The sequence below is a fragment of the Myotis nattereri genome (assembly GCF_964212035.1).
Source record: "Myotis nattereri genome assembly, chromosome: 7".
NCBI lineage: Eukaryota > Metazoa > Chordata > Mammalia > Chiroptera > Vespertilionidae > Myotis > Myotis nattereri.
The window spans coordinates 7,002,602-7,025,718 of NC_138082.1; the positions used below are offsets into that span (position 1 = coordinate 7,002,602).

Sequence of the window (23,117 nt, forward strand, 5' to 3'; positions counted from 1 at the left end):
ACTGGGAATCTAAGGTAACTTCCTGTTTCACAGGTCGATGCTCAACCACTGAGCCATGCCCGCCAGGCCCTTTATGCTTTCAATGCAAGCTGCCATTTCTGTAGTCGCTCATTAACATATTTAATTGAAGCAATATAACTGCAGTTCTAAAATACCCTAAAACTCCACTGAGCTCCGTGGCTCATGATTACAGGCAGATACAAGACCAGATTCCGACCGTTTGAACCTCCGGCTGCCTCACTGTGTGCTGCTCCCATCCATCTGCCTCACCAGGACTTCCCAGACTGAACCTGACGCTTTCCCTGACTGCTGAGTCTGTGCATGGTGTCTTTCAGCCTTGCTTAACTGCGCTTCCTACTCAGTCTTTTTAAAAAATATGTTTTTATTGATTGATTTTTTTTTTTTTTTGGAGAATGGCAGAGGGAAAGAAAGAAACTTCAATATAACAGCAAAGCGTCCATCAGCTGCCTCCTGCACACCCCCTACCGGGGATCAAGCCTACAGCTCAGGCCTGTGCCCTGACTAGGAATCGAACCAGCAACCTTTCGGTGCGCAGAATAACATCCAACCAACCTAGCCACACCAGCCAAAGCTACTCAGTCTTTTTTATAACCTTTTAAAAAATTTTGAGTGGGGGTAGATATGTACCATACCCCACCCCCCAAAAATGCACAAAACATACTTAAAACTGCCACCACCTGGGCCACCACCCCATTCAAAGACCAGAAAACGGGGCACTCCAGCTGCCCCCCATTTCACCCTTCCCAACAACAACCCCCTCTCCCTCCCTGCGCTCCTTGAGCATGATGGTCATCCCTTCCTTGCTATTCTTTCTAGTTGACTGTTGAGTATGCAGCCGGGAACACTATAGTTCAGTCCTGCTAGTTTTCTGAGCTTTATAGACGTGGAATCATACGGTGTGTGCTAGGACTTTTGTGTCTGTCTTCTTCCACTCAGCGTGATGTTTCTGAGATTCGCCTGGTGTAGCTTGTGTCACTGTAGGTCGCCCCTCGCCATTGCAGCATAGCGGAGGTCGGCAGAGCACTGCCCCTGGCCTGCTTGGTTACATGAGCAGTATTTGCACAACTAGGCCAGAGATGAGTGGCTGTGACCAAGACCACATGGCTTGCAAAGCCCACAAGACTTCCTGTCTGGCCCTTTGCAGAAAATGTTTGCCGGCTTCTGCAGGGTGGTGTTCCGTTGCGTGAGTCTCCTACGGTTTATGTGTCCTGCCTCTTGTTCCTGGATTTCTGAGTTGTTCACACTTGGGTTGTTACAAATGATGCTTCTATGCACGTTCTTGGATGTGCCTCGGGGTGCACACGTGCCCACGATTCTGTTGGGTGTATGCTCAGCTAACTAGGTGACGCCAAAGCCTTTGTCCAACAGGGTCGCACTGATTTACCGACACCTGCAGTCAGCAGTCTTTACAGTTCAGTCATTTTGCATGATGTGTAGTGGTGTCTCACTGTGCTTTTAACACGCATTTTTCTCACTACTAACAAGGTTGAGCACAGTTTCGTGTATCTGTTGGCCACTTGGATTTTCTGTTTTATGAACCAGCTGCCCACAGTCCTTGGCCATTTTCTATTGGGTTATCTCTTCCTTCCTGGTAATGTTTGTAGTTATATTTATACATTCTGGACACAAACCCTTGCCTAAACCCCACTCATCCTTTAATCTCTGATGAGGTGGCACTTCTTTAAAGGGTCCTCCACTCAGGGGGTGCTCTCCTTTCTGCTTCTGTGGCCCTCACGCCTCTAGCTCGTTCCTCGGCCACCCCCGTGCAACATGCCTGCAATGAAACTGCCCATTCACCGCCCGCGACTCCTTGGGACGCCCCTGCTGCTGTAAGAGGCACCGCCATTCCCACAGTTACTCAGGCTCAGAACCGGGAAGTCACCCTGGATTCCTCATTCTTTCTGTCCCTTCATGTCCGCCAGCCACAGGCTCCGTTCCTCCTCCCCAATGTCAGTGATATCTGCCCCTTGCATCCCACCCTGTGGCCGCCCCTCACGTGCAGGTCTGCGTTGGTTAGCCTTGACCCCGGCAAGCAGTCTCCTAACTGCGCTCCCTCCTTCCCACCTCTCCCTCTCGCTACCCCATATGGATCTTCTGAAAACACGCCTCTGTGTCTATCGATTACTTGTTCAAAGCTTCACAGCTATTGATTCCTCGTAGAATCAAGGAATCGCACCTTAGGCAAGTCAGGGCGTCTTCACAGAAGACATACATCATATGTGTTTACTGCTGTCGCCAGGTTTGATAAGACAAGGCTGGGTTCTTGTTCTAATAAAAAGGAAGCAAGCTAGTGGCCAGCAACGTTTTATTTAATATGTTCTACATAAACCTACTGAATTACATCTTACGTAGTTCACCGAGGAACCTGCCACCTGTCCTGTGGGCTTTTAGCATTGCAGACACTCCTTTTAGCCATAGAGCTATCCATGCTCTAAAAATCCTTCAGGCTTTATCACTTAGACTAGAGGCCTGGTGCATGACATTCGTGCACTTGGGGGGGGGGGCGTCCCTCAGCCCGACCTGCACCCTCTCACAGTCTGGGAGCCCTTGGGAAATGTCTAAGCCGGCAGCTGGACATCTTTAGTGCTGCCATGGAGGCGGGACAGGCTCCCACCACCGTCACTGCACTCGCCAGCCGTGAGCCCAGCTTCTGGCTGAGCGGCACTCCCCCTTGTGGGAGCACACTGACCACCAGGGGGCAGCTCCTGCATTGAGTGTCTGCCCCTTGATGGTCAGTGCACATCATAGCAACTGGTCATTCCACCATTTGGTCAATTTGCATATTAGCCTTTTATTATTTAGGATTTTTTTCTAGGATTGGACAGAGAGGTAAGCTAACCTGTTGGATAATTTGCAGAGTTAATTTAAGTTTTCATTAATAAAGCATATCTAACACACTCCTATAAACATACACACTCTGATACACATACACACATAGGTTAGACTAGTGGTCGGCAAACTGCGGCTCGCAAGCCATATGCGGCTCTTTGGCCCCTTGAGTGTGGCCACGAAGTTTCAATCGCACTGTATCTGCGTGCCCGCACGTGGTATTTTGTGGAAGAGCCACAGGGGCCGCAGTTTGCCGACCACTGGGTTAGACAGTAAACCAGAAAATTTATCACAAAAGTGCACTGAAACCTCACCAGTGCCGTTGGTGGACCTGGCATAACAGGAGGTATAAGACTAGTTACCTTTGTATAAAGTGCTCACTCAAGTGCCAGGAGCCTGTTCAAGTAGATGATCTCCTTTCACCCTTAGCATGTCTCTATCGCGTCAGCACCATGAGAGCCCCCGTTTTACAGATGAGGGGACTGAGGCAGAGCGACGTGTACAGACTTGCCACGGCGAGTGAGTGATAGCGCTTGCGTTCAGAACCTAGGGGCGGGGACTTCAGAGCCTTATATGCTTAATGCCGATGACATTATTTCTCCCATAGAGATGGAAATAATGGTTCCAAAAAAAAAAAAAAAACAAAGAAAGACCAAGTATGGAGAGAGAGAGAGAGAGATGTGCTTGAATGGGAAAGAAATAAGTTGTTCAAGAAATCACAGCCCCATAACAGGGCCCTGGGCATTTCTCCTCCTCTCGCCCCACTGGGACTTCACGCTGTCTGTGGCCTGTGTTTGGAAAAACAGAGGAAGGCAAGGCAGGAGACAGGCTGATGGCGAGCGCACAGCGGCCGGCCGCCCGCCCGTGGTGCCTCCTGGAAGCCGTTCACGGTCGTGGCCGTGGCCTCGGAGGTCCTCCTGATGGGAACCCCGGGGCAGTCGCCGGTGCCAAATGCAGGGGGAAGGCTCCCCCGCCCTGACTCACATCTCTGAGCGCTGCAGTGGCAGGTGGAGGTCGGAGGAGAGAGAGGAAGGTGGTTTGTGGAGCTGGGCTGATGTCGTTTTGGCTTCTGAGTCAAAGCCAAGAACAAAACATGTCGGACAACATGGAGAGAACGGGGACACGAGGAGACGGGGCGCCGGGACCAAACAGGAACCAGGTGCAGCTCGAAGACATGTGCCGCTTGGTGTGACATCGGCAAACCATGCCCACACTTACCCTCTGTCTACAGGGTGACAACTGCTACCGCCTCCAAACCCCCAGCGGGGAAGCAGGAGTTACATTCCTGCCACAGACAGCACTTCCTGCTCTAACTAAACCGGAGTGACTTCTGAAAGCGCTGTCGATGCTTCTGATTTGAGGGCGGCTGCGTTTACACAGGTTTGCCCGAGATGGTTCCCGCTGTGGGGAGGAAATCAGGAGAGAGCTCCAAGTGCCTCTCAGGCCTGCGATCCCACGGGGGACCCTGCAGCAAACCTTCAAGCGCGGCCCCAAATGGCTCTGGCCTGCGGCTTATGAACAGACAAGGGCTTACGGGTAAGGGGAGAACACGTCTGTGTCCTGTGGGTTTACAGAAGCGAGTCCTAAGAAGCCATCCACAGGGCGGTCTGGGGAGAAAACAGCGCCGCATCATGGAAATTTCCTCCAGTCATGGTCTTTGGAAAAGCATGGACACAATTCATCTGATGGTTACTTCCTTGCTCACCATGATCTTAATCGACTGTTAACTTTCCTGGTGAAAAAGGAAGCGAGGAATGCTGACATCCCTTCCCCCGGCGGCCTTGGCCTCGGGTGGGAGTGGACGTGCGGTCGCGGAGAAGCAGACGTGGGTGCTGTGTGCGCCCCTGGAAGGCGCTTGCTGGCCGCCGGCTCAGCTTTTTGACAAAGAAAAATGGGCTGCCCTGCCTCTGGCACAAAGATGCTCTGTTCAGGGCAGCCGAGAGGCGCGGAGTCCGCGGGGCGTTGGAAAGACACGAAGGAAATGCCCAACGGGACCCTATGCCCAGCACAAACTTCCCACCCACCCGCACAGTGTGTGGCTTTTTCAAATTAAAAGTATAACTTTGTGAGAGGAGCTTAACGCAGGGGCATCTGGCAATGCCAGCGGCAGGCAGGACACGCTCGCCCCCACGGTTAGCCTCCCCTCGTTAGAGACACGGTGCAGTTTGAAGCCTGGGGTTGGCAGAGGCCGAGGTACAGACCCCTGCCTTCCAGAAAGGAGCGAGGCCGCGTGTCTGTGAGGTCCGGCCCCCCCTCCCTCCTGGGGCTGCCATCGGGGCTTGTTTATTTGTGTCCCAACTTTCTGGAACAGGGAGGTGCCCTGTTAGGGATGGGCACCGCGCCTCACAGAAAAGGCCGTCTGTTCTCCCTTCTCGCTGCGCGCTCAAGCTCCAAGTTCACTTCGGCCAAAAGACCGGTCACTGGCCCATCGCAACCTGCAGCTCAGCGGGGGACCTCAGAGCTGGCTGGGCAGCACCTCCCGCAGGAGGCCAGGAGCCTTCCCGCAGCTACCTTCCTGCGCCTCTCCGCTCTCTTCCAAAACTCGCTGTCAGGCAGGCCCTCGCTGGCTGGCCTGGAAAGCAAACCTGTTTCCCGGATCCTTCTACACATGAGCATCGGATTTAAGAATGAAACAAATAGTCCTAAACAGTGCTCCTAACTTCATAAAGCACATATGTCACCAAAAAACAACAGAGCAAAATAAAAAAATAATCTTTCCGTATGTAATTCAGAGACAAAGCACTCTTGTCATTGTGATTATACAATCGGTGGGGAAGCACACTCCAAGCATCGCGAACGGACACTCACATAAACACCCCAGGGGCCCCTCGCCTCCGACACATACAGTAGGAGGGAAAGGTACCTTGTAGAGTAAAGTCCAGCAACACATACTCGTAGGCAACTTCTGTCTTTGTTTCCACTTGCGGTCTCTTCAGGGTGGAGAAGATCTTCCCAGGGCTGCTGTCCTCGGGGTCGCCCAGCTTCCGGAGCCCGCACCCCATGGCCACCCCCAGGAGCTACTCCGCGGGGCCGCGCGGACCTCGCCGCCGTGGCTTCTCCGGCCAAAGCAGAGATGCTCAGGGGAACGCATCCGCGTCCGGGGAGCGGAGCCGCCGGCCTGTCCTGCCCATGTCTCTGGGCCGCCGCCGGGCCGTCAGGACTGGGCGGCGGGCGGAGGCTGGGCCGGGTCCCGGGGCGCGCGGCTGCCCAGCCCCGCGGAGGTTTCCATGCCACGTCGGTCCCAGCCCCGCGCCCTGCGCCCTGCGCCCTGCGCCCGCCGGCTTTGTCTGCCGGGGCTGGAGGGGGAAGAGGCGTCCCGGACGGAAACAAGAGGCCAGGGCGCAGGGCGGGTGGAAACAGTTACAGGCGAGGATCCCTGCAGCCACAGGGCATGCGATTCTGTTTTTTTTTTTCTCTTTTCCCCTCTTTCCTGTGCCCACCCCCTCCTTCCTCCCCGCTACTACCAAGGAGAGAGAGAGAGAGAGAGAGAGAGAGAGAGAGAGAGAGAGAGAGAGAAGGGATGAAAGAAAGGGATTCTCAACATGTTTGGAAACAAAAATCATTTCCAGAACGGAAGTCAGCTTTATGAGGAAACTTTTCTGGAGTCTAAAAGCAGAAAAGTAAAGTTTAAAAAAAAAATTTTTTTTAAACACACACAGACACTTTAGCACTTTTGAGAATTTCTTCCGATATGAAGGTTCTTTTTATGCTGGAAAAATTATATACTAATTAAAACTGCCAAATAGAAAATAGAACAACATTGAAATATTTTCATAACAAGACTATTTAATTGCAAAGGGGAGACAGATATGTGGATAATTAGTTTTCCCAACATCCTTAAAATTTAAAATCCTCTACTATTAGACGGCCTATGGTGGTAACTAACCACACTTGCAGGTCCCCCAGTATCTGTAATAAGAAACCCCCCACACAACAAGACTGACAACTTGATTCATTCAGTCTTACAAACTACCATTTACCTCAAGTCAAGCACAGTTTATGGCGGACCTATTGTAATGAGTGTTTACCGCGTTTCCCCATCGACAGGTCAGGGGTATGAAGCATTCAAGACCGAGAGCCCTGGAATCGGACGGCTTGGGTTCAGTCCTGCTTCTAAGGCCTCCTCGAGAGGCGATCTTGGGCAAGTTACTTGACCTCTTCAAGTTTCGACTTCCGTCCTCACGAAATGCAGTTAATAATAGTACTTACTTCATAGGCTTGTTATGAACGTTGAATGAGATAATCTTATCTCACATCCTAGCACTATGCCTGCCTAATAGCACAAAATAAATTTGTTAATGTGCTTACGTTATGCAGTAGGGTTGAGAGTAGTAATAGGAAGGAAGTGATTCTGCCACCACTCCCATTATGTACAAAATACACCCCCATCACAGTTCAGATCCTAGAAAACACAAGCCCGAAAAGATCCTTTCAGTCACGTTGGAGAGTGCAGTGAAAACTCTCATGGGGGAGGTGGGAGGGGGGATGGCTGATATAGTTTGTAGATCACTATGACCTCTTGTCTTTAAATAGTTTACTTCTCAGAAGTGGTGTTAACAGAGGAAAATTCCACAGTCCTTCATTCTCAAAGATGAGCATAGTTCGTGGTGAGCCATTTCTGGGTAAATCTGGCTGGAAAGACAGCAGGCTCTGACCCAGTATGACCTGCTTGACTATTCACAGTGCTTTCATGCCTGTCATTTTTCATGTCTTCTTTTGTATGATGGGCTGTGAGCCCCTGGATGGTGAAAAATGAAACATTTGAAACTCACTAGTGTTTATTGCAGTGCCTAAAGATTATTATGTACTCACTGTATTAAGTGCCTGCTATCTTCCAGGCACTGAACTGGATGTGGGCTGGGTATACAAGATGACTAAACATGCCCTAGAGCAGCGGTTCTCAACCTGTGGGTCGCGACTCCTTTGGGGGTTGAACGATCCTTTCACAGGGGTCGCCTAAGACCATCAGAAAACACTTATATAATTACATATTGTTTTTGTGATTAATCACTATGCTTTAATTATGTTCAATTTGTAACAATGAAAATACATCCCGCATATCAGATATTTACATGACGATTCATAACAGTAGCAAAATTACAGTTATGAAGTAGCAATGAAAATAATTTTATGGTTGGGGGTCACCACAACATGAGGAACTGTATTAAGGGTCGCGGCATCAGGAAGGTTGAGAACCACTGCCCTAGAGACTTATGGTTTAATGGGGATGGTAGACTTATAAACAGATCATTCCATTTTGACTTGGTAGCTGCTGAGATAAAGCATGCATGGGACACTGTAGAACCCACGAAGAGGCCTCCAGCTCAGCTCGGAGGAGGATGTATGAACTGTCCTGAAGGATGAATGGGCACAAGATAGATGAGGAAAGGTGGGGAGCTCCCTGGCCAGATGGCTCAAGGGGTTAGCGCGTCATCCCGACTTGTGAAGATTGCAGGTTCCATCTCCAGTCAGGGCACATACAAGAAGCTAACGCTGGATGCATAAATGCGTGGAACAACAGATCAATGCTTCCTTCTTTCTCTTTTTCTCAAATAAAAAAGAAGGTGGGAAGCATGCGTCAGGAGAGCAAAGCATGAGCAATATCGCAGAATCATGAAAGAGTATGGCATACGCTTGAAAACCATGAAGCAGTCAAAAATTATGAAAATATAAAATTTGAAAGAAGACTAAGCTGTAAGGGAGGCCGAGCTAAGCTCTAATGGGTCATAAGCCACACAAAGGGAACTTGGACTTTGTTTTGTAGGCAGCAAAGGAGAATCAAATAATCAAATGGAAAAAAATTGAAGGAGGAGTTTGAGGTAGGCAAGCCACATCGGTCTGCATTTTCTAGGAGTCACGTGGGCTACTAGAAGAAGGTGGTCACCCTGGGAGCAGGAATGGAGGTAGGCCAGCCAGTCAGGAGAGCATGCAGAAGTCTGCTTGAGAGCTGATGAGTCATGAAGGCTCTTCAATGTGCAGAGACTAGATATTAATCAGTAGATGACATTTGTGAAATATCAACTTGGTATTGTAAAGGAACAGTACCAAGAATACATAAAGGCCTCCTGCAAATAAAGAGAGAGACAAGCCAATAGGAAAGTATATATGTATGGGCACGTCACAGGCAAAGAAATATGTATAGTTAATAAATATATGACGAGATGGCTCAATTTCACTTCTACTTAAGGAAATGCAAATCAAGACCACAGTGAGATAACATTTTATTGTTATAAAATATACATAAAAGTTACCATTTTAACCACTTCAAAGTGTACAATTCAGGCATTAAGTACATTCACGATATTGTACAATGATCATCACTATCTAGCCCCAGAACTTTTTCATCACCTTCAGAGGAAAGCCCGTATCTTTAAGCATCCGCTCTCCACCCCAGCGTTCTCCCAGGTCATGGCAACAACTAGTCTCCTTTCTGTCTCTATGCACTTGTCCATTCTGGATATTTCATACAAATGGAATCTACGATATGTGGTCTCCTGTGTCTGCTTTCCTTCGTTTAGCGTAATGTTTTAAAGGGTTGGCGATGTGGTGGTATGCATCCGCATCCATTCCTTTTTATGGCTGAGTGATACTCCATGGTATGGCTATCCTACACTTGATGATCTTTCCATCAGATAGAAGACGTTTGGGTTGTTTCCACCTTTTGGCTATTGTGAATAATGCTTCTATGAACATTAGCAAGAGAGCATTTTATACTTTTTGGGCAAAAAATTAAGAAGTAGATAATATCTAAGCATTAGATATTTAAGGGTATGCTGCTGATGGGGATGTAGATTTGTTCAACCATGTTGGAAAACCACTTGGCATTATCTTTCAGAATTGAACACCCACATCTCTGTGATCCAGCGATATCACCCCTAAGTATATATCCAAGATAAACGTTAGCATATAAGTACCGGGAAACAGATATGAGAAAGTTGCACTCGTGTTCCTAAGAGGAAAAACTTGAACCATGTGTGTCACGGAGTTCTGCTATAAAGCGAAGGAAAGAAATGGAGCAGCAGTGGGGGTTGAGAATTCTTTTCAAGATAGGGAAAAACAGCATGTTTGTATGCTGAAGACAGATTCCACGGAAAAGGAAGGGGGTGGGGGTAGAACTGTTGGAGAACCTGATTTGTTTCCTAGTTCTGGAGGGTGTACGTACCCTCCAGGTCGAACTTTTACCTATCCTTCACTGGCCCTTTCTAAATGGCTGGATCAAATAGGGCACTTCAGCTAAATACCCAAAGGATGCTTGCTGTGCTTATCGTAGCTCCTTTGGAGAATTTGATTGGCCCACTATGCATATCACCACAGAAAGCAGATCCAATGTACCATATGCCCCCGTTCACACATTATTATAAGGCAGTCAAAATGAATTGAGTTACAAGCAAAAGCACGGGTGAATCTTAGTAACAAAAGGTTGAGTGAAAAAGGCAAGTTGAAGACTACATGCAGTATGATATCCTTTTAAAAATGTTTAAATACAAGCAAAATGAAACAGTCTGTTGCTTAGACATACCATATATGTGATAACATGAATGCAAAAGTACAAAATTCGACAGTGATTATTACCTCTGGGAGAACCGGAAAACAAGGAGGAAAGGAACACATCTAAACCACTGGTAATCTAGTTGAGTGGCTCTCAAACGTTGGTGTGAATCAGGATCGTGGAGAGCTCATTAAATCTAGATTGCAGCCTGGCTGGTGTGGCTCAGTGGTTGAGTGTCAATCTTCGATTCCCGGTGGGGGCATGCAGGAGGCAGCTGATCAATGATTATCTCTCATCATTGATGTTTCTCTCTCTCTCCCTTCCTTTCTGAAATCAATAAAAATGTATTAAAAACAGCAACAATACCCTGACTGGTTTGGCTCAGTGGATGGAGCGTTGGCCTGCGGACTGAGGGGTCCCGAGTTCGATTCCAGTCAGGGGCACGTGCCTTGGTTGCGGGCACGTCCCCAGTGGGGGGTGTGCAGGAGGCAGCTGGTTGATGTTTTTCTCATCGATGTTTCTAGCTCTCTATCCCACTCCCTTCCTCTCTGTAAAAAATCAATAAAAAAAAATAAAACAAATAGAAACAACAACACCTATATTGCTAGGCCCCACCCCAGAGTTTGATTCAGTAGCTGGGGTGGGGGAGCCCAAGAATATGCATGTCTAACAAGGTCCCAGGTGTTGCTAATGCTGCTCTTCTGGGACATTTAAGAGACCCACTTCTTTATTTTAAAAATTTTTATTATTGAAACTATTATATCTGTCCCCCTTTCCCCCCCCATTGACCTCTTCTAGCCTGCCCTGCCCCCACCCCAGACCCTCACCACCCTATTGTCCGTGTCCATGGGTTATGCATATATGCATACAAGTTCTTTGGTTGATCTCTTCCTACCCACCCACCCAGCCTCCCTGGCCTTCCCTCATAGGTTGGACAGTCTATTCGATGCTTCTATGTCTCTGGTTCTATTTCTGTTCATCAGTTTATGTTGTTCATTATATTCCACAAATGAGTGAGATCATGTGGTATTTATCTGTCTCTGACTGGCTTATTTCGCTTAGCCTAATGCTCTCCATGTCCATCCATGCTGTTGCAAATGGTAAGAATTCCTTCCTTTTTACAGAGGCATAGTATTCCATCGTGTAGATGTACCACCGTTTTTTAATCCATTCATCTGCTGATGGGCACTTAGGCTGTTTCCAAATCTTAGCTGTTGTAAATTGTGCTGATATGAACATAGATAGGGGTGCATATACCCTTTCTGATTGGTGTTTCTGGTTTCTTGGGCTATATTTCTAGAAGTGGGTTTACTGGGTCAAATGGGAGTTCCATTTTTAGCTTTTTGAGGAAACTCCATACTGTTCTCCACAGTGGCTGCACCAGTCTGCATTCCCACCAGCAGTGCACGAGGGTTCCTTTTTTCTCCGCATCCTCGCCAGCATTTGTCGTTTGTTGATTTGTTGATGATAGCCATCCTGACAGGTATGAGATGGTACCGCACTGCTATTTTTGTTTTGATTTGCATCTCTCCGATAATTAGTGACTCTGAGTAAGAGAGCCACTTCCAGTTCTTAGTTCTTAGGTTAGTGCAGGTTCACAGATGTCCTATTCCATTTTATTGCTAAATGACTATAGTATTTAAATGAGAGAGAGAAAAAAGATGGCTAGTCACAGACCAAAGATGAGAGCATGCCTGAAGCAAGGGTTTAATTAATCCAATTCTGGCTCCTGAAGCCTCCCCTCCAACAGAGCTGGAGTTCCGTTAATGAAAGCAAACGGGGAAAACTGCTCTAGGAGCCCCAGGACCATTTAAGAAAATTACTATAACCACTTTGTGAAATAAACCGGAAGACTGATTCTTCCTTATGTGCACAGTGACCACGTATGACCTTCCCTCTCCTGGACCTAAATAATTGTTGGCAAAGACTTGCACATTTCAAATCTACCTTTTCTGTTGATTCAGCCGCGCAGTGGTTCTCAACCTTCCGAATGCCGCGACCCTTTAATACAGTTCCTCATGTTGTGGTGACCCCCCAACCATAAGATTATTTTCGTGGCCACTTCATAACTGTAATTTTGCTACTGTTATGAATCGTGATGTAAATATCTGATATGCAGGATGTATTTTGATTGTTACAAATTGAACATAATGAAAGCATAGTGATTAATCACAAAAACAATATGTAATTATATATGTGTTTTCTGATGGTCTTAGGCGACCCCTGTGAAAGGGTTGTTCTACCCCAAAGGGGTCGCAACCCACAGGTTGGCGACCCACAGGTTGAGAACCGCCGATTCAGCGACTACTGAGCGAGCTTACAGATTTCCTTTCCCTTCCAGTTCTTGCCCCGCCCTCAGGCGCTCCGGGTGACTATTTTCCTTCCCTCCTTCCTCACCCCCCTTCCAGACGTGTCCCCCAGGATCTGAGGGGAAATTTATGTGCTTCGGGCCCTGCGGTGACCAGGCCGCGTGTAGGGCAGGCTCTGTCCCGCGATGTGCCAGCCGCTGGCCGGCTTGAGAAATGCCCGAATACCAAGTTCCTACCCACGTGAGCTCGGCCCAGAGAGGAAGCCAGACCGTGAATATGAGCTTAAGCCCAGCCGGGCAGACAGGCGGTTATGGAAAGGCAGGTTTACCGCTCTCAGAGCCTCCGCTCAGCCCTCCGAGCCAGGCCCCGTTCCCGCTGCGGCGACTCACAGCGGCGGGTCCGAGGCTGAGCGCCCGCGGGACGGTCCCGTGCGGGGCGCGGGGTGGGCGTGGCCTGGGCGACGGGGGGCGGGCTCGGAAGCGGCGGCGGCCCGGCTGCGCATGCGCGCCTCCCACGTGCAGCCGCGCGCCTCCGCCGGCCGGGCCGTTCGGCACCATGATCCCGCTGCCGGTTTGGGCCGCTCGGCCGCTCGGCCGCGCCGTGGCCCGCGGGCTCCCGCTCCCGGCGCCCTCCCGACCCCGCCTCTGCAGCTCCTGCCCCCGCGGCGCCCGCGACGAGGCCCCCGAGGCGCGCGCCTGCTTCACGACCCCCATCTTCTACGTGAACGCGGCGCCGCACATCGGGCACCTGTACTCGGCGCTGCTGGCGGACGCGCTGTGCCGCCACCGCCGCCTGCGGGGTCCCGGCGCCGCCGCCACGCGCTTCTCCACCGGGACGGACGAGCACGGCCTGAAGATCCAGCAGGCGGCCGCCGCGGCGGGCCTGGCCCCGACCGAGCTGTGCGACCGCGTCTCGGCCCAGTTCCAGCGGCTCTTCCGCGAGGCGGGCGTCTCGTCCACCGACTTCATCCGCACCACCGAGGCGCGGCACCGGCGGGCCGTGCAGCACTTCTGGGCGGCGCTGCAGGCGCGGGGGCTGCTCTACAAGGGGCTCTACGAAGGGTGGTACTGCGCCTCGGACGAGTGCTTCCTGCCCGAGGCCAAGGTCAGCCGGCAGCCCGGCCCGTCGGGGGACCCGGGTCCGGTGTCCGTCGAGAGCGGGCAGCCCGTCTCCTGGACCCAGGAAGAGAACTACATCTTCAGGCTCTCGCAGTTCCGGGAGCCGCTGCAGCGCTGGCTGCGGGACCACCCTCAGGCCATCACGCCCGAGCCCTTCCAGCGCACGGTCCTCCAGTGGCTGGAGGAGGACCTGCCGGACCTGTCGGTCTCTCGCAAGAGTAGCCACTTGCACTGGGGCATTCCGGTGCCCGGGGACGACTCGCAGACCATCTACGTGTGGCTGGACGCCTTGGTCAACTACCTGACCGTCCTCGGCTACCCCAGTGCTGAGTTCGAGGCCTGGTGGCCCACGACCTCTCATGTCATAGGCAAGGACATCCTCAAGTTCCATGCCATCTATTGGCCCGCCTTCCTCTTGGGGGCCGGCCTGAGCCCGCCACACCGCATCTATGTCCACTCCCACTGGACAGTCTGTGGCCAAAAGATGTCCAAGAGCTTGGGCAACGTCGTGGATCCCAGAGCTTGCCTGGACCGCTATACTGTGGATGGCTTCCGCTACTTCCTCCTCCGCCAGGGCGTCCCCACCTGGGACTGCGATTACTATGAGGAAAAGGTGGTGAAGCTGCTCGACTCCGAGCTGGCAGACGCGTTGGGCGGCCTCCTGAACCGATGCACTGCCCAGAGAATAAACCCTTCGGGGACCTACCCGGCCTTCTGCGCCCCCTGCTTTCCCAGTGAGCCCGGCTTGGCGGGGCCGGCGGCTCGCGCGGGGCCGGAGGACTACGCTCTGGTGAGCGCAGTGGCCACGTTGCCCAGGCAGGTGGCAGACCACTACGCGAACTTCCAGATCTACAAGGCCCTGGAGGCAGTGTCCAGCTGTGTCCGGCAGACCAATGGCTTTGTCCAAAGGCACGCGCCGTGGAAGCTGAGTTGGGAGAGCCCCGTGGACGCCCCCTGGCTGGGCACGGTGCTTCACGTGGCCTTGGAATGCTTGCGGGTCTTCGGGACTCTGCTCCAGCCTGTCACCCCAAGCCTGGCTGACAAGCTGCTGTCCAGGTTGGGGGTCTCTGCCACAGAGAGGGGCCTTGGAGAGCTCTCTTTCTTGCCTCGATTCTACGGACATCCTTGCCCTTTTGAAGGGAGGCGGCTGGGACCTGAAACTGGGCTCCTGTTTCCACGCCTGGACCAGTCCAGGGCCTGGCTGGTGAAAGCCCATAGGACCTAGAAACTCAGTCTTACGGTTTCTGGCTTGTGGTAAAAAGAGCAAGTGTGTTGTTTTGCATTTCAGGAAAGTTATATTAATGTTTTCTTAAGTGTTGCACCAAATGAGCACATACGCGGTGTCCCTGTGAAAAGAGGTTTAAAACGTTTCAGGTGCCCAGCCCTGACTCTTGTTTTCTCTGCCCACTCATTAACCACTGCCCTTTGTATGCCAGTGTCTCTACGGTGTCTCTAGGGAAAGATGGGTAAGAGGCAACTCTGCTGAGACCATTCTTTCTTCTGGTGCCTCCTTCCAAACCCAGTTAGGTTATTTACCCAGACTACCTCTCATGGCTTGTTTTCCAGTGGCTGCCAGCCTCTGCCCCGGGAATCGGAGTTGGGATTGGAGGTCTCTACCTCAGCTTTAAGCCCTATTTTGTTACGTATGTTGGGTCTCCTGTTAAAAAGAGATTCTTTTATTAACCTTTAAAAATTCAGTGTCCTAGACTAGATGTTTATATTTTCGGTTCTTAAAATCATGACTAATGATTAATATTAGCAGCCCAATAGTTGTGCTTTGTAACACTGCACTCCAACCAGTAGATGGCTCTAGTCTCACATGTGGAATTAAGATGGAGGTTCAGAGTCTTTAGAAGAAATTTGTTTTCTGCTTTCTAATTTTGCAGAATTTAAGAAAATTTTTATTGCTTTTCTTAAAATGAGGGATAACTACAACCACTGCTGTTTTACAGAAAGCCATAAAAAAGATCAGAATCCTCAGCTTTCTTCAGACTACTGAAAAAGGACATTTAGTCTAATTAAATATTTACTATGCTAATAAGTAAATATATCAAGTTTGTTTGGACTATCTATGATAAATTGTAAAGCTCTCTTGAGGTACTTGGTATGTTAAAATTTTAAACTTTAATAACAGTAAATTTAGAGGTATGATTTAAAAAATCTTAAGTTGTTCAAAAGGGCAGTATTTTCTTTATATTTTTTAGCCATCGTTTTGTTATTCACATACATAATTTACCTTATATTTCTTTTGGTCAATCAGCATTGATAACACAATACATAAGTTGTACAATAGTTACTATAAATGTTAATACATTTACTTTTAAGTAGTGTTTACTGATTATTTATGCTCTTTTAACTTGTTATTAAAGTTTAAAAGTTTGTAAGTACCTTATTCAGATTCATACTGTTGCATTTGTTGAAGGTGGTGGTGAAGGGAGGAATGATCAATGCTCCAAGAAACTCAAACTGGATTTAAGGAGCTCTCCACGGCCCCATAACAACACAGAAAAGGTGTTAAGGTATCAGTTATATAAGGACTACAACACAGTGAGCCAGCATTGTATCTGATAGGTGACTGATTGGACAGCCAGGCCAAAGTTGAGAACTTGCCTTGAAATATCCATTCTAAGCATGGTAGCAAGCAGAGAGGGCTCATTATGAAGTAACTTATTAGGTTGCTAGTTCCCCAGATTTATTCTGTGTGCTTCTGTTTAGCTCCAGTTTCCATTGAGAGGTTGTTTGCTTGAGAACATTACTTAAAAAAGAATGCTTGAAGGTATTCTAAAGTGGAAGGATGGTTTTGACAAATGTTCCTTCAGACCTGGACTTCCCATATGACGTATTCCAGTTACCTGCTGGGATTCGTAGGGCAGATTACGGGGGCCTAGGATTGAGTATATCTCCTAGGTCTGCACGGAGCAGAGTAAGGAAAGGCATGGGGTGTGTTTACATGGTGAAGGAAAACACCTACAGCCAGTGGGATGATAACCTCTGCCTCTGCAGTGTCCTGTGAACGGTCTTCCAGTTGCCATCACGAATGGAGAGACAGTGTCTTCCACTTGACTGAGCTTTCCTGTGGCCTAGTGCTGGTCCATACACTGGATCTTTGCTTGCTGGGTGTTAATGGAGTTCCTTTTGTGCAGTCTGTCACTTGTGCAGGCATTTTAACTGGCTACCAGAATATGTGCGCTACTAGAGGGCACAAAAATAGGGGATTCAGAGAAGAGGGTATTACAAAAGACAAGATGCTGTGAATAAAAGGTGTGATATGGAAGATGAACCAGTTTGATTTTCTGTAGGCGGTAAAGCAGATAGCCTTTGGGTACTGGATGTATTCAGTGGGATCCAGCACTTTAAGAATGGCAGGTGGTGGATAGGTAAAACTTAAAACCAGAGGACATAGCACTTCCAGGAGAGGGCATCCTACCCACTTGGGAGAAGATGATAAACCTGTAGACCTCTAAGAACCCCCTACTCCAGAACTGTTAACAGCTTATCTGGCATCTTTGGCTCCCCTGACCAGAAGTTTCTCCCAAATAATACTCCTGAGGCTCAGATTTTCATTGTAGGTTATTCTTGGAGACAGTGTTGCAGGAGGGTATGACAGAGCACTGATCAGGTGTTTAGGGGATGTCCGTTACAGTGATAACAGGCTATCAATTTGGTAGACTACATTCCTGTCTATGAAGTCATGCAGGAAGTTGTGGGCAATGGACAGTATATGTTAAGTGGCACCATTCAATATTAGAGGGCAATTCCACAAGTGAATTCATAGATTAGGCACCTCTGAAGCCAGGAGACCTGTGGCTATACAGAGGTTATGAACAGACAGGAATAGACATGCTCAGCTGGCGTGGCTCAGTGGTTGAGCATCGATCTATGAACCAGAAGATCATGGGTTGATTCCCAGTCAGAGCACATGTGCAGGGCTCGACTCAGTGTGGGGTGTGCAGGAGGCAGCCAATCAATGATTCTGTCTTTTCTCTCTCCTCCCTCTCTGAAATCAATAAAAATACATTTATAAAAAAGAACAGGCAGGAACAAGAATAGATACAATCTCTGATTTCACTGAGATCTGTTATTCTGGAAGTAGGCCTTGTTTTTCTTAAGGACCTGTGTAACTATAGGGAAGAGCTATAGAGAAGAGCCTGAAAACCTTCCTGTTTAGTTGATAAAGTACTCAGGAAGGCCTAGGCTGAAATATGGGCCCTGAGGCAAAGGCCAGTTTATTGTTTTTGCAGCTGTACCTGTGAGTGGAACATAGCTCTTGAGATTTGGGAAGTTCTAAAACCAAAGTAAAGCCAGTAGTTGGTCAGGTTGTGGGGCTCCAAATTGGATGAATTATGATCATAAAGCAACAGGCAGTACCAAGCATTCAACAGATTCCTCCTTGGGCACTATGGAGGGACGGTCTCCTGGATCTCTGATTGCCCAGCCCCTATTGAGCAGAGTTGCAGTGTTGGCCTGCATTAGTGCAACCTTGCGTGATTGGGGAGGCCATGCCTCTCGACTAAGGTTTGGTCCATAAAGCTGCTGTATAATCTATAATTGCCTCCTGGAGGCAATGCCCCAGAGTTATAGAACAACTGTCCTTTTCCTTTTTTATATGTTTTTATTGACTTTTTAGAGAGGAAGGGAGAAAAACATGGATGAGAGAGGAACATTGATCAGCTGCCTTTGCACACCAGTGACATGTGCCCTGACTGGGAATACAGCCAGTGACCTCCTGGTGCATAACTATTCTTGCTGGAATAACTATTCTTGTTGGTGAGGTCTAGGGTGCTGTGCCAGAGTAAATAATATCAGTGGACCTGAAAGGGTGTGGCCATACTGACAGCCATGTGTCTGTTTTTGCAGCAAGGTTTACTAGTTCAGAGAGCTTGGGGGGAGCTAGGGCACAGATTAGGGTAACCAAGAGCACAGGTTAGGGGAATCAGTTCTAGAAAAAAGCCTCTTGCAAAACTAAGTATCAAATATGTAATTTCAGCCCAACACTGTTAGTCCTGCCCCTTCCTCTAACAGAAAGTTCGGGTAGGATTGGTTAACTTTTCTCAATAGTAACACACCAAATTTAAGGTTAATATTGCTGGAAGGGCCAGAACTAAGTTAATTCAGGTTAATTAGTGGGGATTTTAACTTTTTAGGAAGAGTGTCATTCTTTTCTGAGACAAAGGAGCCCAGCCTACGCTGCTTTCCTCTACGGCACTCAGCCACCTGGAGATGAATAGGCTCTTCCTTCGAGCTGAGGTAGTCCCGGTTAACCCAGTAGAGATCCTCTGAATTAAAGAAGCCATCTCATAGGAATCATTGACCACATTTAAAATACCTGCTTAAAATCCTATGAAGGCAGTGGTTTTACTTATATTTTCATGATAAGGAAGGGGAATTGGGAAGAGCTATCTGCGAAGAAGATCTTTCAGTGCTTTGACAACTAGGAATGATATACTCTGTACTGTGCTTCTTCCCAGGAATAGTTATTGGGAGGTTCAGGCACCTTTGAATCTTTACCGAAGTAAGGTGAATTTAACTTCCATTTGGTGTACAACACAGTTTAACTCACCATGGATTTTAAAGTCCACACTTCCCCACTTAAGAACAAGATGATATACGATGTCAGGATGTTTCAGGAAACCAAGTGTGCCATCTGCAAGAAAATTCTAGCTCCAAGGGGAGGGGAGCCCTGCCTTCAAGTCATTAAGGATTTTGGGATGAAATGTCTGCAGGAGGCCTGGAAGACTCACTGGGTAAACTGGAAGAACAGCTTTGGGAATACCTGTGGAAATGGACGATGCCACTTTTCTTAGCGTACGGTATGGTGAAATGGTGCTGACCTCCTTATGCTAGTCCACTCCTAAGGATACTCTTGTGCATGTACCCCGTTAACTGACAATCACTGGTCTGTGAATTTAACATGAAGATAAGCCCTCAAAAGCTAATTTATGATTGTTATAAATGGGATTATAGTTCTATTCAATACATTCAATAAAAATATGACCAATTACACATTTTTTTTCCTGATTAAAATATTTTTTAAAGGGTAATATCTTTTACATTGGAACACATTAAGATCATTTCAGTACTTCGGCTTCCTTTGAACTAGTCTAGAAGTGTCTATTGATTAAAAAGCTATACGTTAAAAAATATAAAGTTCACAAGTGTGTTATATGTTTTAGTTAATCATTAAAATACAAGTAGAATGTATTTCTTTCAAGCCATATGTAATGTTAGAACTCAATCCAATAAACACAGGAGAAAAAAAGAGCAAAGAAAAATGAAAAAATTTGGTAAGAGAAAGCCTGTAAGATGGTAGAAATAAATATGAATATATTTGTCATTGTAATAAAATAAAACATCATAGGATGAACCTCTGTCAAAAGACAGCAGCAATGTTCAAGCTTAAATGTAAAAAGTTAGTTACATGTAGTTAAAAAGTATATACTTAAACATAACAGAAGATATGACATGAAGAAACATGAGGCATATGTTAACCAAAGGAAAGCTGGTATAATATTAGTAGTAGACAATCTATATTGAAGGGAAAATTGTTACTAAAGATAAAATGAGAATATAAAAGGAGTAACACCAACAAGTTATAAGAATTATGAACTTGTATGACCTAATAATATAGCCTCAAAATATAAAAACCCAAAGCTAAAATTGAAAATGATAAATGTTCGTCTGCAAAAAAACCACAAAACAAAAAACCAACAAAAAACTGCCTTTCATGAATTCAGAGAAACCATGCAGCGAGAAAGTAAAGGTAACGCACTGGATGTTAACACTGCAGCCTAATGCTCACTACCAAGCGGATCACTGCTGTGAACAATAAGTTTTATAGCAGAAAAGGTTTTGTGATCAAGACTGACTTTTTCCATGCATGTCTCTGTGAAAATAACTTACTTTTTGAATAGAAATGTCAGCAAATATACTACCTCTTCAGTAAATCCTCCCTAAGGATTAAAAAGGGAGACACTCCTGGCCATAACTTTGCTATTTTTAAAAATTGTTGTTTCAGGAATAAGCAAAGGTGAAGGGAGAGAACCGCAAGTTCTGTGTTCCTTATTTGTGCTCTCTCACTCACTCTCCCCATTAATTTTGTGAAGTAGTCTTTCTGTTTAACTGAAAAACTGAGGCACAGAGAGATTAAGTAACAGACGTGGCTAAGGTTATGCAGCTTGTCTCCATGCCAGAGCTTCAGCACCGTCCGCAGCATCAAAACCACACCAATCAGTGAGGACATACTGAAGGCATAGTATTGTGGGGAGGAAGTAGCATAATCAGGTCCAAGACCTAAGGATGAAAAGTCTACTTAAGAATCCTTAATTGAAATATATCAATGATTGTTTCAAAATGAAGACTTAGTTCTTGATAGCTAGATTCTGAAACAGATGACTGCCAAAATAGAAACTTAGAAAAAATTCTTACTTTTACCATAAAATATATTTCTCTTTTGCTTTCAATAGTTTCCTTTATTATTCTAAGCCTGCTTATATGTGCTGGTGTAAATTTTAAAAATATTAATAACTATAGTTTCTATTTTTATTTTTCCTTAAGATTATTTTGTTTCTTATTTTCAAAACAGTGTCCCAAATTCTTGACTCCAACAGTTCTCCTCTAAGTGAAAGTATATTATCATATCCATGAAGCTAAGTATTTTGAAATAACATTTTAATATTTGATACTTAAAATACACATTTATCTCTATACATGGAAACATCAATATTCAAAAGTTTTATTTGAATTAACTATTATAGTAACAAGGCCAGAGAATTTTATTAGAGGTTACAAACACTGAAACTTTTTTATTTCATACATACAGTTTTAATACAAATGAACTTACTAAAAGACTCATCTACTTACTAACAATTTAAGTTCTATGAATTTACTGAACATTTATTACTATATTCTTGTGACATCTTTCCTAATAAGCCTGCAGAAACCAGATTAAACACCTGACTCCGGTTATCACCAAAGCATAAACCACCCCATTAGCTAAAATGACACATACTGGATTAATTCCTGGCAAAATATCATCTTATATATATGACAATCAAAACATATTCTAACTTCCCCAAATTAGAGACTTTATTGTGAATTGCATAGAAAATACTCTGTCATATTTTACATGTTTTATGAAAGGTAGCTATTATGTTGGCCATGGGCTACACCTTAATGAAGTATAAAATCTATGTTTATATAAAACTTAGCTATCATCTATATTGTATTTTAGAAAATGTATCAAAAGTTCTTCTTAACTTGGAAGGCCAAGAACACCTATATCTTTATTCTATGTTTTAAATGATTTCATCAGAACTCTACATTCAAGCTACACAGTCCCATAGTTAGCAAGTCACAATGGGCACTTTTTCAGTATTTTTTTGCACGGCTGTCAATTTCTTGTTAATAAAATCACACTGATATATGTATTATAAATAATATATGACTTTTTTTATTATCTTAAAAAATCACTAAGAAAATGAATTTATGAAGGCTTTCATAAAGCAAAGAATCTTCAATTCTGGCAAACTGAAATTACTGCACTAACTTTATATTTAACTTTCTATAAAACTTATTTTATGGGAATTCCCTACATTGTTAGAAAGCAAAACTTTTTAGTCCTGAGTTTAGTTTCATTTATAACTCATTACTGGAATGCATTTAAGTAAATCAATTTACAATGTGTAAGAAGCCCATTTTGATATTACAGAAGAAAATTGTAAGTACTAAAATAAAATGAAGTATTGGAGATATGTACGGTTAATTGTATGAAAGCTGATGGTTGGATTTTTACTCCATTTTAGGGTTTGGAAGGAGTATTTTTTGTCAAACATAACAAAATATTTTTAACATTCATTATAATATTGTCTGACCTACTATAAAAAATTGTTAGTTAATAATTGATCTTCAAAGTAGAAAGTTTTTTCTTATTAAAATGTCCACATTAAGTCAACCTCTAGAAAGTAGTTAATTCATAACAAATTTTAAATAAAACGTTTTTGATGTAACTGATGCCATTAAATTAGTTTTCTAGCCTAAGGAGAGTCTGTAGATAGCACTTCTTCCTTTTCCCATAATTTATGGAGACCATCTAACAGTGGAGCTATCCGTTCTGGGGCACAAATACCAGTATAAATGTGTAACTGTCTGTACCTAAGCATAGAAATTTGACACTCAACCTGATCTCAGACAGAAAAACAAAGGAAATGGTGAAAACTTAATGTTTAACATCAAGGGTAGTGAGAAGGGCACTAGCCAAGTTCAACCAAGTTGTCAAATCTCATCATTGATACATTTGTAGAGGTAGATGTTTTTTTAAATATTCAACATGTGAAGGTAGGTAAGTCTGAACTC

General features: G+C 46.1%; 2 protein-coding genes across 4 annotated transcripts in view; one reads left to right on the forward strand and one right to left on the reverse strand.

The window, feature by feature from the left end:
- The window catches only part of RFTN2 (raftlin family member 2), a 41,364-nt gene extending 34,383 nt beyond the window's left edge, over window positions 1-6,981 (reverse strand). Inside the window, exon 1 of one of the 3 annotated variants that reach the window (XM_081095415.1) lies at window positions 6,879-6,981. In XM_081095415.1, coding sequence (XP_080951541.1) covers window positions 6,879-6,915 — 37 coding nt within the window. In that variant the 5' untranslated portion in view covers window positions 6,916-6,981. Of the gene's footprint in view, window positions 1-5,713; window positions 6,219-6,878 lie in introns of those variants that run through there. The other 2 variants (XM_081095414.1, XM_081095416.1) reach the window with 2 other exon arrangements.
- Window positions 6,982-13,203: 6,222 nt separating this feature from the next.
- On the forward strand, window positions 13,204-20,511 carry MARS2 (methionyl-tRNA synthetase 2, mitochondrial; the record flags this gene model as incomplete). Its single annotated transcript, XM_081095119.1, has 1 exon — window positions 13,204-20,511. One exon carries the CDS (start codon window positions 13,204-13,206, stop codon window positions 14,989-14,991), a length of 1,788 nt encoding a protein of 595 aa, XP_080951245.1. The 3' UTR covers window positions 14,992-20,511.
- Window positions 20,512-23,117: the final 2,606 nt, after the last annotated feature.